At 41.5% G+C, this 14,657-nt stretch overlaps 3 protein-coding genes across 9 annotated transcripts in view; all 3 read right to left on the bottom strand.

Moving 5' to 3' along the window:
- LOC110203606 (complement receptor type 2-like) overlaps nt 1-1,600 on the bottom strand; it is a 126,953-nt gene extending 125,353 nt beyond the window's left edge. For 3 of the 7 annotated variants that reach the window (XM_078156342.1, XM_020980099.2, XM_078156343.1), the window contains exons 1-3: nt 1,182-1,598; nt 838-1,014; nt 651-750 (exon numbers count right to left, since the gene is read on the bottom strand). In XM_078156342.1, coding sequence (XP_078012468.1) covers nt 651-750; nt 838-997 — 260 coding nt within the window. In that variant the 5' untranslated portion in view covers nt 998-1,014; nt 1,182-1,598. Of the gene's footprint in view, nt 1-650; nt 751-837; nt 1,015-1,181 lie in introns of all 7 variants that reach the window. The other 4 variants (XM_078156346.1, XM_078156345.1, XM_078156347.1 and 1 more) reach the window with 3 other exon arrangements.
- Nucleotides 1-14,657, bottom strand: part of LOC110203608 (membrane cofactor protein-like) — a 237,841-nt gene that overhangs the window by 79,248 nt on the left and 143,936 nt on the right.
- On the bottom strand, nt 2,613-13,895 carry LOC144454156 (complement component receptor 1-like protein). The gene is made up of 9 exons (XM_078156350.1): nt 13,659-13,895; nt 9,502-9,681; nt 8,599-8,695; nt 7,212-7,297; nt 6,602-6,732; nt 6,337-6,516; nt 5,287-5,460; nt 5,102-5,204; nt 2,613-2,692 (listed from the first exon to the last, which is right to left on the bottom strand). Exons 1-6 carry the CDS (start codon nt 13,714-13,716, stop codon nt 6,496-6,498), a joined length of 573 nt encoding a protein of 190 aa, XP_078012476.1. The 5' UTR covers nt 13,717-13,895; the 3' UTR covers nt 2,613-2,692; nt 5,102-5,204; nt 5,287-5,460; nt 6,337-6,495.

Genomic DNA, 14,657 nt, shown 5'->3' with positions numbered 1-14,657 from the left:
AGACCACTGTGGTACAGCCACAGTACACGGGTGTGGTATGAATCAGTGAAGGAGACAGAGAAGTGTTGTATAGGTAGGAGGAAAAATGGACACAACAATGTCCTAGAACTCCAAAGAAGAGAAATTATACCAGGGGAGAAGGTGGTCAACAGTGCAAGGTGCAGCACAGAGATAAAGGAAAAAAGGAAAACAGAGAAAATACCATTAGATTTGGTGATTAGGGTATCTGGGAACTATGAGAGAGTAATTTCAGTTGAGTGACAAGGTCAGAAGCCAGACTGCAGGGTGTTAGGAAAACAGTGAAAAAGCAAGTGGAGGCATTAAGTGTAGATGGATTTTTCAAGAAACTTGGCTGACAAAAGAAAAATGTAGGTTAACAAACTGAAGGAGTGACAGGTTCTAGTACTTTTGGAGAAGTACTAGATAGGGAAGACTTGGGCATTAAAAGGCTGCAGGAAAGGAACCAGTAGATGAGGAAAGATTTATGATTAAAGGGTAGGGATGCAAGAACAAGCTGTCCAGTGGAAAGAACTACATAAAGTCACAGCCAAAACAAGTCTTTGCAAGTCTTTTGCAGTGAGCAGAGTTCATATGTAATTCATGTGTAATTCAGCCAAGGGTTATGAATCACAAAGCAACATCACACTCACCCCTTATTACAGGAAAAGGTCATGACTGCCCCAATCCGAAGATGTGAAGGCTCCTCTACCTGCCCATTGGGGAATTTTATTAAAGGATCACATAGTGCCTCTAAATGAACAAGAAAATAATGGCCTAAGTATCTGGCAAGTAATGTCACAGGTGAAATTCAAGAAATGGGATTGGACCATTTTGTACCTTTACACTTGGGAACAGTGGCATTCCAGACTCCTGAAGGCAAACAGTAAATGGTCTTTTCTCCAATAAGCAAGTAGCCAGGTTCACAGCTATAAGTCACAGACAACCCAGGAGCAACTGGGCCACTGTGGCCGTCTCTATGATGCCCATTAGGGATCATGGGAGGTGATGGACAATCTAATGAGAAATATTTATGCACAAACACATACACACATTAAATACCATTAGTTTGTATAGTCACATGACCCAGACACTGAATTTCAGCAAAGAATGCCTAAAAACAGCAAGAAATTTTGGATAAATAGCCATTAATTCACAAGGATCAAGTGATAGCTCTCACTCACCACTCTCACAAGTTGGTAATGGTGATGGTCCCCATGTATTATTTGCTTGGCACCATAGAGTGTCATAACCTTTTATGGTAAAGTTGGTATCACAGGCAAATTTCAAGGTGTCACCATGTCGATATGGAGGTCGGGACCTCAACTTTAGATGTCTCCCTAGGACTTTTGGCCAGAACAAACAGTAGCTCTATTGTAAGCCTCACACCGAGGGGCAGGTACACTCCAGACTCCATTCACTTGATTTTCACTCGTGCAACGAATAAACTTAGTTCCAATCATACGGAACATCTTCAAACAGGTATAACTTATTATAGTCCCATATGAAAATTTTTTCTTGGAAAAGAATGGAAGCCTACCATTGATGATACGAGGAGGAGGAGAATCACAAATAATTCCTAAAGAGGTTAATGAGAAATGATGGACATAAGTTAAGTGTATCAGATTAAAGTTTTGCCATAATCTAAGTTTTGCCACCCAAAAAGAAACCTAACTTGAAAATCTAGACCTAAATTTAAAACTGTCCTGACAACTGATTTACATCTATCAACTGACTAATACTTATAGATTTTTATATAAAATCATCGTCTATGTTAATCAATGTACAAATGTAGATCAAGGTCCAAGTGCAAGTCATATGGCCTCTAAGAAAGAAGCTTGAGTTTCTAGTTTGCCTATGTCTCCTGACTCTGCCTGTCCCCTCTCTTCCCTGTATGCTTGATTCTCAACTACCAAAGGCCTTGCCTTTAACTCAGTTTCCTAAAAAGCTAATTATAATACAACATTGTAAGTTAGAATTAAGGATGGAATTTACAAGATAGCTCTGAGACTACTATTTTTTTAAAAATTTCAAACAAAAATTACTCCATGAAAAACAAAATCATCTAAAGTCAGTTTTCATTTACTTACTACTCTGTTATCAAGAATGCTATAGGATCAAAGTAGGTCTAGCAGTTGCTTATGGAATAACACATAAGGTGACCAGCAAATCCTGGCAGTGACCTCATGTCCTCTGCCCATCTGCTTTCCCACTGGACAGCCATAGTTTGCCACTTTCTTTGTATATCTTACTCCTTTCCTAAATTAGGTAAAAATTGCGGGGAACTCCTAGTATCTCATGATTACAGCCAGATTCTCTTTGGTTTCATGAGTAGCTGTTACTTCAAAGGCAAGGGAACTGAGCTGCCCCATATATGTAGCATAAAGGGAAGGAGCTACAGTATATCAGCATGTCACGTCACTTTAGGACAACTTTTCCACAACAGTCTTAGTTTGCAAAATAAAGTGTGACACATTTACTTGCACACTAAAAACCAAAGAAATTCTAGATGGGTGATACATTGGCAATAGACATATAAGCATGGAGTAAAAATGTGTCCCTCAAAAGCAAGGAAAAGAATCTGGAGGATGGATTTGTGTTTCTACTCACGTTTACGACAGGCATCTCATCACTCCAAAAGACTCTCCCTCCACCTGAGACACACGTACTAGAAGAGCTGCCATTTAACCAGAACCTGGAGAACAAGGGAATTGCATACAGATCACAAGACCAAACCTCAGCCATAGAGAAGCAGAATCTTCACTACTGGGAGAGACAACATTTGGTCATATATGTTTGCCAAATCTTGTATTCAGTTCAATTGTGTCAGTAAGTTAGTGAACAAGAATTTATTGATCTTTTACTGCATGCCAGGCACAGTGATAAGCACTGAAGATACAAAAGCAAGGTAAAGCCAGTATATCCTCTCAAGAAGCTCACATTCAAATTGGGAGAGACAACAAGCAAAAGATATAAAAGGTAAATTGGAGACAATCTCAAATGGAGGGCACTAGCACAGGCCTTAAGGCCACACTTTAATGCACTGGCATTAAAGGGGATTGGGAAGGGCTTCTGGCAGAAGGTAGCTCTTTAGCTATCTTGAGTAAGTCAGAGAAGCCAGGAGGGAGAGGTGGGGAGGGAGAGCAGAAATGCTCTGAGTCAAGAGATGGTGGGTTCATGTGCAAGAAACAGCAAGGAGGCCAATGTCACTGGATCACAGATTACTGGATCACAGGTGGGGAAGAAGGTGTAAGAAGACTGGAAAGGTTGGGGGGGGAGGGACAGGAAATGAAGGGATTTACAATCCAAACAGAGGATCATATTGGATCCTAGAAGTAAGAGGGAACCACTGGAGTTTACTGAGGTATGTGTATGTATGTGTGTGTGTGTGTGTGTGTGTGTGTGTGTGTGTGTGTGTGTGTGTGTGTGAGAGAGAGAGAGAGAGAGAGAATGAGAGAGAAAGAGACAGACAGACAGACATGATCAGACTTGAACTTTAGAAACATCACTTTTCATAGCTGGGTGAAGGATGAACTGGAGCAGAGAGAGACTTGAGGCAGGGAGACCAACCAGAAGGGTTCTATTGAAGTAGTCTAGGCAAGAGGCACTGAGGGCCTATATTCTGGTGGTATCAGTGTCAAAGGAGAGAAGAGGGGAATGGAAGAGATGTTAGGAAGGTAGAAACAACAGGACTGGACAACAGATTGGATGTGAGGGATGTGAAAGTGAGGAGTTGAGAATGACACCTAGGTTGGGGACTGGGTCATTTGGAACTTGGTGGTGCCCTCAACAGTGATAGAGAAGTTTAGAAGAGAGGAAGGATTACAGGAAAAAATAATGAGTTGTTTGGGGCATGTTGAATTTAATATAACTATAGAATAGACATTCAGTTTGAGATGTCTAATAGGTAGCAAGAGACTGAAGATTAGGGATCAGGTAACAAGTTAGGGCCATAGATCTGCAAATCATCTGCACAGAGATAGTACTTGAATCCATGGGATCTAATATCCCATGCAAAATAAAGGAAAAAGGGAAAAGTTAGTGGGTGCAGCCCAGATGAAAATCCAGGAAAGGAGACAGAGGAGTTGTCATAACAGAGAGGAAGAGACCCAGGAGAGCAGTGTTACAAAACTTAGAAGAGAATATCACCCTTAGAAGAAGGTGAGGGACAACGTCAAAGGCTACAGAGAGGTCAAGAAGAATGATGATTAAGTCATGAATTTAACAACTAGCAGAAGTACAAATCATTCCAGCGAGTCACATTGTTTTATAACCACCAGTCCATCCCTTTGCTCTTTGCTTGACTGCAAAGCACTAACAAATAGCGCCACCTCTTGTCATCCTGAGCTATATCTGGCTGCTGGACCCAGATGGCTCTGGAGGAGAAAGTGAGGCTGGTGACTTTGTACAGCCCTCCTTCACTTAAGTCCAATTTACTTGCAAGTCAAGGCATCATCTTCCTGCTGTCATGGTTCTCTGAGAACGAAGGACAAGCCACACCAAATAGCAAGGGTCCAATGTCTATAAAAAAGCAGTAGCTTTCACACAGTATAAATATCTGCATTCTTTAGACCATGGATACCTAAAATACACCTTTCAACAACTCCCCTGTGGCAGCTAGGTGGCACAGCAGATAGAGCACCGGCCCTGAAGTCAGGAGTACCTGAGTTCAAATCTAGCCTCAGACCAAACACTTGACACTTACTAGCTGTGTGACCCGGGGCAAGTCACTTAACCCCATTGCCTAAAAAGAAAAAAAAAACTGCAAAACAAAAACAACTCCCCTGCTCCCACCACAGCCCTCCCATTACCAGTAATAGGAGTAATTTATTCTAATATCCCCTTCAATATACATCCCCTCAAACAACATAACAGCAGACAAAACAACTACCAAATACCACTGAAGCGAGGTTGGACAGCATTGAAGAGAAGTTATAGGGTTGTGGCTAGCAGACCACAGAATTCATTTTCTTTCCCAAGGACAGAAAAGAAAGGGGAAGAAAAGCAGAGGGAAAATTTTCATTGTCAACTGCTTTGCAAAGCTCACAAACTGCCATGTGCAGGCATTGTATCTAGGACTCTAGGAGAGGCTATCTCAACTCACCCCTCATCACAAACAAAGAAAACCTTTGTCCCAAGCTGAGGTCGATGGGGAGATACAACACGGCCATTAGGAAGTCGATCCAAGAAGACCCCACATGATTTCACTAGGAGAACAAGAAAGGAATGAGGCCAGCCTGTGAGAAACAAAGAGAAGAGATGCCCAAGAGAGATTCTAGCTGTAGGCACCTTCACATTTAGGAGTTTTATAGTTCCACTTCCCAGGCTCTATACACTTAATGGAAGCAATTCCAATGAGAAAGTAGCCAGGCTCACAAACATAGGACACAGCCTCTCCAAAGGAAAAATGGTCCTTGGTGCTGTTGCTGTTACCATGGGATATCTCCATAGGTGGCAGACACCCTGAAGAAAGAGCAGGAACAAAAAATGCCTTTAGTTGTTAAAGGAGAATAATCTTCCCCAACTAAGTCTCTGGGGTAGGTGAAAGGAAAGTAAAAACATGCAGGTCTAGGTCTTCAGGCCAGAAGTTCTACTGGAGGCACTTGACTCCTTCTAGTTATCCATTAAGAAGGTTCTAATCTATTGAATGATTTGCTTTTTCTATCCTAATACTTGAAAAACTGCATCAGTTCATGGCCTCAAATTTCCTGTATTCAAAAGGAGAAAGCCAGAGCCCTAAGATTACTGCATTATTCTCACAGTCTTTCTAAATCCTTTACCAAACTAGCCATTTCAGTACAAAAGAAACCCATTTAAGTGACCACCATATCTCCTTTCTGTTTGTAAGCAGAAACGGTTTTCATTACAAAAGGGCATATTTGTGGTATTCCCTTCAATCAGAATCTGATTTCAGCTGCATTCCTCATCCTAGTCCAGTAGGTACAAGCTCATGAAATGCAAACTTATTTTAATTTCTTCCTAAACAAAAACATTATTAGGAAGTTAATTCTGCTGAGAAAAAAAAATTTTCATTTTCCATCTCTTTTTTTGGCTTATTTTCCATTGATCTTTCTAGATTTATACAGATAATGGATAGTACTGATCCTATACTCAAAGCAATAAATGGCTTTCTCAAATTAGATTTCCATTTCTTGACTACATTCAACTATTTCTACTCAATGTTATTTAAAGGAATTTTTCATTTTTAAGCTTTTTTCCTGGAAATACATCCATTCAATTTGCTCATTTCTCATTCCTTCTGGCCTGAAGATTATCTCTATTCCCTAGCCCAAGAAGCTCACTTCACTCCCAAATTCCCAAAGGCTTTAGCAAACTCACCCCTGAAGCACACTGGCAATGCAGGCTCCCACTGGCTGTTAGTCTGGCATCGAACTATTTTGCTGCCCTTCATGGTAAAGCCAGGGTAACACTCCAACTCCACAGCATCATTTAATGAGTAGAAACGTCTGAAGCCTGACACCCTTCTTCCATGGGCAATTACCGGGGTCTGGCACATGGCTGGAGTAATACATCGAGGTGGAGGGCTATTCCAGATGCCTACTTTATTGTCTTTGCTAGTACAGAGTAATGTTTTATTACTCACCAGGTCATATAGCTTTTCCCTTCTTGGCCCAGTGTTACATTCATAGGATACCACCATGCCATAGTAAAAATATTCCTTAGTGCTTGTATATCTTCCATTGGAAATGGCTGAAGGTGGCTCACAACAAATAGCTGGAGAGAGAATAGAGAATGGCACTCCTTTGGGGATTTCATCTTTTCCCTTTGAAAACAAAACTTCAATTTGGCTTACATTATAAACCACATAGTTGTCCCCCCACCTTGTCAATTAAAATATATAGGCATGCTGGACACTGTCTACCTCCTCTCCATTAGAAAGGTAACAAAGGAAGCCTCAAAATAAATGTCAAGTCACCTTCTGGTCAGTCATGCCTTCAGGATGGAATAAAGCTGGCATCATTTAACTTTACTGACATGTTTTTGAGCTTTCATGTGGCCCTGTGATATTTCTTGGGGGTGAGGAATAAGCAAGAAAAAGAGTATCCTGAGCAGAATGCAGCTCTGCGTCTCAGGGGCAAAGAACAAACAAGGCCTTCATTATGAGCAGACTTTGATGTATGCACATCTTTCTTCATTTCCATGCAGAAGGAACCAAGTATAATGGAAACTACCCCGAGATTATTTTTACTCACGTTCATAGAGAGGTGCTTCCTTCTCCCAAAGGACAGTATTTTCTGAGACGATGCACTGGTTGAGTGAGTGGCCAATAAGTTGGTACCTAGAAAGTGTCTGTGAAATGATCACTCCAAGCCAAGGTAACACTCACCATAAATATGCAACTTCCCTACCGAGATCACAACCTAGAACAGAACTGGCTTCTAGTTCTGATGGATTATAACATGAGAAAAGAACTTCATCAAAACCAGCCCAGCAAAATTGTGCCTCCAGAATCTCTAAATTGTGCATACCCTTTGACACAGCTATGTTACTACTAGGTCTATACCCCAAGGACAATAAAGAAAGAAAAAAGAAGAGTACTTTATGTACAAAAATATTTAGAACACAAAAATATTTAGTGACAAAGAATAGAATGTAAGGAGGTGTCCATCACCTGAGGAATAGATGAATAAATTATGGTATGTGAATATAGCATAAAACTACTGTGCCATATGAAATGACAAAAAAGATGGTTTCAGAGAAACCAAGGAAGACTTGTATGAACTGATGAAGAGTGAAGTGAGCAGAATCTGGAGAACAATTTACACAAAGACAAGAACATTGTAAAATTGAATAGCATTAAATATCTAAGATCTCTGATCAATACAATGATGGGTAATGATTCCAGGGGACTGAAAATGAACAGTGTTGCCCACTAGAAGTCATGTACTCACTATGCAGAATGACAAATACATTTTTGGGCACAGCCCAATGAGGAAACTTGTTTTGCCTGACTATGAATATTTGTTACAAGAGTTTTGTTTTTGTTTTTCTTTTTTCCAGTGGGGTAGAAGAAAGTAGGAGAAGAAAAAAAGTTTGTTAATTGAAAACAAAATAAAATTGAAAACAAAATAAAATTTAATACTAAAAAAACAGACTCGATCCAGAGAAGGCTTAAAGGCTCAAGATCATTAGGAGGAACTAAGGCATTCCTAACTACTTTAAGCCCATAGTTTAACATGTGAAGTATTTTCTGCCTTCTATAGCAGAAGGTATCTGTGAGGACCTGTGAACTTGTTAAAATTTTTTTATAACTACCTCAATATAATTGGTTTCCTTTGTAATCCTATGTATTTGATTTTATGCATTTTAAAAACATTATTCTGAGAAAGGGTCCAAAGACTTTATCAGATTACCAAAGGTGTCTGTGTAACAAAGAAGATTAAGAATCCCCACTAGAGGGTGTTGAAAAGTTGTCTTGGCAAGAAAGGTCAGAGACACAAAGTTTTAATCATTCATCTTCTTTTCTACATTTTCAAAACTGGCAGATGCCAACAGTTCATGTCCCCAAGATTATGGGATAGGGGCTTTGATTTTTTTTCTAATTCTTATTCTTCCACTAGATGTTGACTAAAAACATACCCTTCACTGCAAGAATATTTAATTGTTGAACCAAACTCGAGGCCTGTTATTTCCATCTTTCCATTGAGGAGATCTGCAGGAGTTGAACATGATCTGCCTATAAGAAAGAAGCAAGATTTGGGGCTGGGAGTGTTTTTGTTTCTATACAGAGTTCCAACTTGAATGTTGCTTGATGACCAGCCAGCCTATCCACTTCTGATTGCTATAAAGTTTCTGTCATTTTGACAAAATCCACCTGATCTCCAAACAATCAATTAACAGCTAAACTACCCTTTAAAAACCCACTGCCACTGATGTGAATCTCTGGGCATGAATGAAAAAATGTCACTGATGACCAGATACACTATATCATTCCCACATCAAGCTTGTTGAACTTCTTATTTCCAGAGTAAGGGAACCGTGCAGAGCTGTCCTCCACAGTTGTAGCTTCACTAACCACAAGGTGAAAATGCCCTGTTTCCATAAAGTACCTTCCTCCTACACAGTGAAGAGAGACAAGCCAAAGGTGGGGCTATCTGGTCTCCTTCACCTAGGAAAAGAGGGGCACGTGGAGAAGCTGGGAACCCTAATCTCCAATGAATGAGCCTAAGCAAAAGAGGTAAAAAAATTCAATATCCTTTCCAACCCTCATCTCTATCAGGCAAAAGCTGAAACTGCTGATCCAGAAATTCAAGCAATGGGATGGCCTAGTAACTTAATTAACTCAGTGTCGTTTTTGAAGCCTACTAAGTGTGGATACTAAAAGGCTCTGAGCAACATAACCCCACCTACTGAAGCTTTCATTTTCGCATATGCACTGGTCTAAGGGCTTTAAGGAAACTCAAACTACATATCTATTTGCAATTTGAAAAATGTAACTCATATATATGCATTGATAGATATATCACATCTATGGTTACTCACATTTACATATGTCGTCATTTACACTTGACCACGTTGAGTTCTCAAGGCAGATGATGTTAAATTTTTTTGTCATGTACCCAGGGCGACATTCATAAGTCAAAGAATACCCAATGTCAAACACAGACTTGGAGTTAGATTTTAGAACTGCAAAATTTAACCATGGTGGGGAGTGACATTGACCTAGAGACCAAGACAACATGTACATCAATGCTTGTTAGCTTCTTCAAGTTGGAAGACTAAACTTTCTGCTTCCAATTCTCCTTCCTTACTAATTACTTGAATAGCTTTAAGCTCTGAAATGGGAATATGACATGGAGAAAAATTTACCCAGGAAATCATCATCCTAGAAACCAACGTGAAGAAAACCATAGATAAAGATTTTAAAGCAAACTCAGACATTCAAGTCTATCTGGGGATAGACCCTACTGAAGGAGTGTGGGCAGCTATGTGAATATTTTAAAGTCTATATAAGTAGGAAAGTTAGGAAAATTTGAGGTTCAGATCTTGCCTCTGGCATCTACTTTGTGATCATGAGCATGTCCCTAGGTTTCATCTTCCCATCTTTAAAATGAGGATAACAATACTTGGGGTACCTACTTTACAGGATTGCTGTGAAGATCAAATGAGAAAATGTATGAAGTGACTTGTAAACTCTAAAGTGTTAATGTAACTGAGGAAGATTCAGGCTTGACTCCAGTGTCCTCTGAACCAATCAAAGTTTAGAGCTGGCTTTCTTCTTTTTTTTTCTTTTTAGGCAATTGGGCTTAAGTGTCACACAGCTAGTAAGTGTCAAGTGTTTGGTGGAAGGCTGGATTTGAACTCAGGTCCTCCTGATTCCAGGGCTGGTACTCTATCCACTGCACCACCCAGCTGTCTCAACTGGTTGCCTTCTTATGACAATGTCTTCTTGATGTTTACTTTAATCTCATTTTGCTGGATTTTTAGGGAGGGGATTTTTTAAAGAAACCCACAGCAGCTCCCAGAAGCAGACCTGCCTACATATATAAAATATGTTATATATCTATATCTATATACCTACATCTATCTATTTATCTATCTATACATCCCTTAAATATTTCTTGCCCTGAAACAATTTCAAATTCACAGAACATTAAGGACTGGAAGGAATCATCTAATCTTACCTCTCTTTATTTTATAGAGGAAGAAACTGAGACTTTCCTTCTCCTCAATCCCACCCCCTCTTCCCAGCCCCTCAAGTTTTTCCTTTGAGATTATGCCCTATTTACATTGTAAACATATCAAACGAACACAGACATTTGCATGTTGCCTACCCCTTTACACTGAGAGTTCTTGAGGAAAGTAACTATATTCTGGCCTTTCTTTTCATCCCCAGTACTTAGCACAGGGCTTGGCTCATAGTAGGTACTTAATAAATGCTTGTTGACTGACTATAGTGATTTCCCCAAGGTCAGCAATTACAATACTTACACTTTCCAAATTAATCAACATCTCATTTGAGCTCCCAGAAGAACTCTGTGAGGTATTATTATTATTATTATTATTTCTATTTTATGCAAGTCAACAGCAGATCAGAGGTTAAATGACTTGCCCCCAGTCACAAAGCTAATAAGGTTCAGGGGCAGATTCCAACCCAGGTTTTTTCCAACTCCAAGTTCAGAACTCAATTCTCTAGAACACATTGCTTAAGAGTGGAGCATTGACTCTAAGTACCATAGAAAGGGAAGATTAGTTTTAGCTGCCTAAACTGTATAACTACAGACTGGTCATAAAAGAAGCAGGGCTTGAGACAGAGGCATACAGAAAAAGGAGGAAGGCATTCTAGGCATGTGTGTAGAAGGGAGATCAACCAGATTAAAGCAGAGGATGTGTTGGAAACAGTAGGAAATAAAGGATGGCTTTGTGATTATGTGATGACTTGAAGTGACCATGATACCTGGCCGAGATTTACAAAGCCCCTTACAAATATCATCTCATCTTATCCTCACACAGCCCTTGGAGGTAGTTGTTATTATTAGATCTATTTTACAGATGAGAAAATTGAGGTAGGCAGAGGTGAAGTGACTTGCCCAGTATTGCACAGCTAGTAAGTGGCTGAGGCAGGATTTAAGCTCAGGTCTTCCTGACTCCAAGCTGAGTACTCTTACAACTGCTCCCATAGCTGCCTCTACAAGATGATAGGAAATTATCCTGTAGATAATGGGGAATTATTAAAAATTCTAGAGCAAAAGAATATCATGAGTATTCTTGAATGGATGTTGCTGAATTGATAAAAAAAAAAGCCTTATTTTTTGTTTGTTTTAAAGGAAGATCAATCTAACAATACTATTTGACATAGTGTGACTGAGACAAATAAATTGTTATAGACACATCTCAGCAAGATAGCTTAATCCAGACATGCTGGATTGGGGATGATTTGCCAGAGGCCACGCAGCTAGTGTTAAGGATAGGTTGAAAACCTAACACCTAGTCCAATACTATTTCCTGGGGGCTGTAAGGAAAGGGGAGATCATTTGAGTTAGGTTTTGGATATGCTGAATTTCACATTCCAGTTGAGATGCACTGTATATAGCCAGAAATTACTCTATATGAGTTATGAAACAGAGGTGAGAAGTTCAAGCTTGAGAGGTAGATTTGCATAGACAGGGTAGCGAAAGTCCCAAGTATATTACTGAATGAACATTATTACCTATCTTTTGTCTGGGTAAGTTCTCCAAGGGTGTAAGTATATAGGGAGAAGAGAAGGCTAAGTTAAGAACCTTGAGGAATTACCCATAATTTAAGTGCCTGGAGGAAGATGTGTCAGCAAAGGAGACAGAAATAGGAGGAGGAATATTGAGAGCCAAATGCTGATTCCATTTCATATCACATACAGTATAGTAATAAGTCCCAACAACTGGTTTGCTTAATTAAGTCCTGCCATTTCTACTGCTACAATCTCTCCTACTTATTTCCTCCAACATTCTTAAAGTTATACCATCTTCATCTAAGTCCTTATTACTACTCCTAAAGTAATGTAATAGATTCATATTGCCTAACTACAAGCAAGTCGCTAGATGGCCCAGTGGATAGAGTGCCCTGCCTACAGTCAGGAAGACTTATCTTCCTGGGTTCAAATCTGACAACACTTTCTAGCTGTGTGACCCTGGGCAACTCACTTAACTCTGTTTGCCTCACTTTCCTCATCTGTAAAATGAGCTGGAGAAGGAAATGGCAAACCACTCCAGTATCTTTGCCAAGAAAACCCCAAATGGGGTCACGGTAGAGTCTGACACTAACGAAGAACAACCCTTATCACAAAACCAGGACATTTTCACTTTTACAATGTATTTGATACATTCTTGAGTTATGATTCATTCTAATTAGAATAATGCCAGAAACAATTTAGCAAAAGCTGAATGAGGCCACCTAGTACAGGGTGTACTATTAAAGAAATACAATGCTGGGAGAACTATATACTCTTTGACTTCTAATCCCAAATGTTTGAGGTTTAAAACTTCATTCTTCATTCATTCCACCCCAATGCATGATGAGATCAAAATTCTGAGGCAAGTACTTCCGCCTTCATCAGGCAATAAGGAGCGAGAAGTCCAAGTTTTCCTTTTATTGGACAGAAAAAGCTACCTAGCCTAAGGACTAGGAGGAGCTTGGTATAGTCACAGAAGCACAATAATGACCGACACAAAAGGAATGATGCTTCGAGACAAGATGCTAACCCTAAACCAAGATATGCCAGAATCCCAAATTCCAATCTCTAAACTCTAAACAAACCCTTTAATTCGACGACAGGCTCTCGGAGCTGGAAGGGACGTCCGAGGCCGCCAGGTCCAACCCACCCCAAGGCAATCCAGACCAGAGGTCCTCCACCTTTTTTCGGGGGAGCTCCCTCCTGGGGTAACCCACGCCGCTTTTGGACAGCACGCCTCCCTCTGCGCTCTGCACCTGCCTGCCACCCCCCGAGGCTCCCGGTTCTGCCTTTGGGGGGACACGCAGCGAAGTCTGCGGAGAGGCAGGGGAGATGGGGCGGAGGAGGTGGAGGACCACGCGCAGCAATCCCTCCCGGGGGCCGGGCATGCGCGCTGAGCACGCGACGGGCCTCGCCTCGCGCCCTGAGGTGCTGGCTGGCGCCCCGAAGCCGCCCCCTATCCCCTGCGGTTGTTTGTACTCTCCTTACTCACCGCAGGCTCCCGGCGCGAGGAAAGCCAGCAAGCCCCAGAGGAGCGGAGCGCCACCCATGCCGCCTGCCAGAGCGAAGTCTCGCGGTCTGAGCGCGAGGAGGGGACAGGCCTGAGAGGAGATGCTCTGAGCCCCCGACACTCGCCGCACCTCAGTTAAATTGAGGCCGCACCTGGCGCGGGGCCAAACCTCCAACTCTCCCTCCTTCTCACCCTCTCTCGCCCCCCTTCCCGGGGCGCGTGGCGGGGACGTCTGTGATTGGCTCGCCGGGCGTCCGCCCTCCTCCCATTGGCTCTCTCTCGGAAGGGACCCGGCCAACCAGAAGCTGGCGCTGATTGGCTCGGCTTGCCCGGCTAGCGGAGGTTTCAGCAGCTCCTTTCGGTACTCGATCTCTACTCCGAGCCAGAGCTCTTGCGGGGTGTAGGAGGAAAGATTCTTTAGGAAGATGCTGCATAGACTGCAAAGCGTCTTGCTCTCGACGAAGCAACCGAATCATTTAGTGTCAGAGGCAGGGCTTGAACTCGGGTCTTCTGCCTCTCAAGACTGCAAACCGCCTCTAGGCTTTCCAGGGTATTCAGTATAAAATAGTATAAAATAAAGATAAGGAGGCATAGAGACACTAGATTTCATTGATATAGGAAGCTTCTCGGGCGAGAAACTTCCCTCCCCCAGTGCAGACTGGCACCTTTTAGAAAATTCAACCTAGAGAGAGGTTAAGTGATTTGACTTGGGTCACACAACATGAAAGTGTCAGACTTGAACCAGATCTCCCCCGGTTTGTGCTGTGCCCCACGGGGCCCCAACACTCCCAAATGCTGCCTGAACCAGATTAAAATGTAATTGGGAAATATTACAAAATAATTGGAAATGACACAGTTAAACAGATAACGTTAATATGTGGTTTTCTATGGCAATCTATAGCCCACAGGGATCCTGGTGTATGGTTTAGTGGCCCTGGTTTCTATTTGTGTTTGACACCACTGCATTACACCATATTTCCT

This window comes from Phascolarctos cinereus, unplaced genomic scaffold, assembly GCF_003287225.1.
Source record: "Phascolarctos cinereus isolate Bilbo 61053 unplaced genomic scaffold, phaCin_HiC Scaffold_5;HRSCAF=322, whole genome shotgun sequence".
NCBI lineage: Eukaryota > Metazoa > Chordata > Mammalia > Diprotodontia > Phascolarctidae > Phascolarctos > Phascolarctos cinereus.
This window is presented reverse-complemented; position numbering and strand designations above follow the sequence as displayed.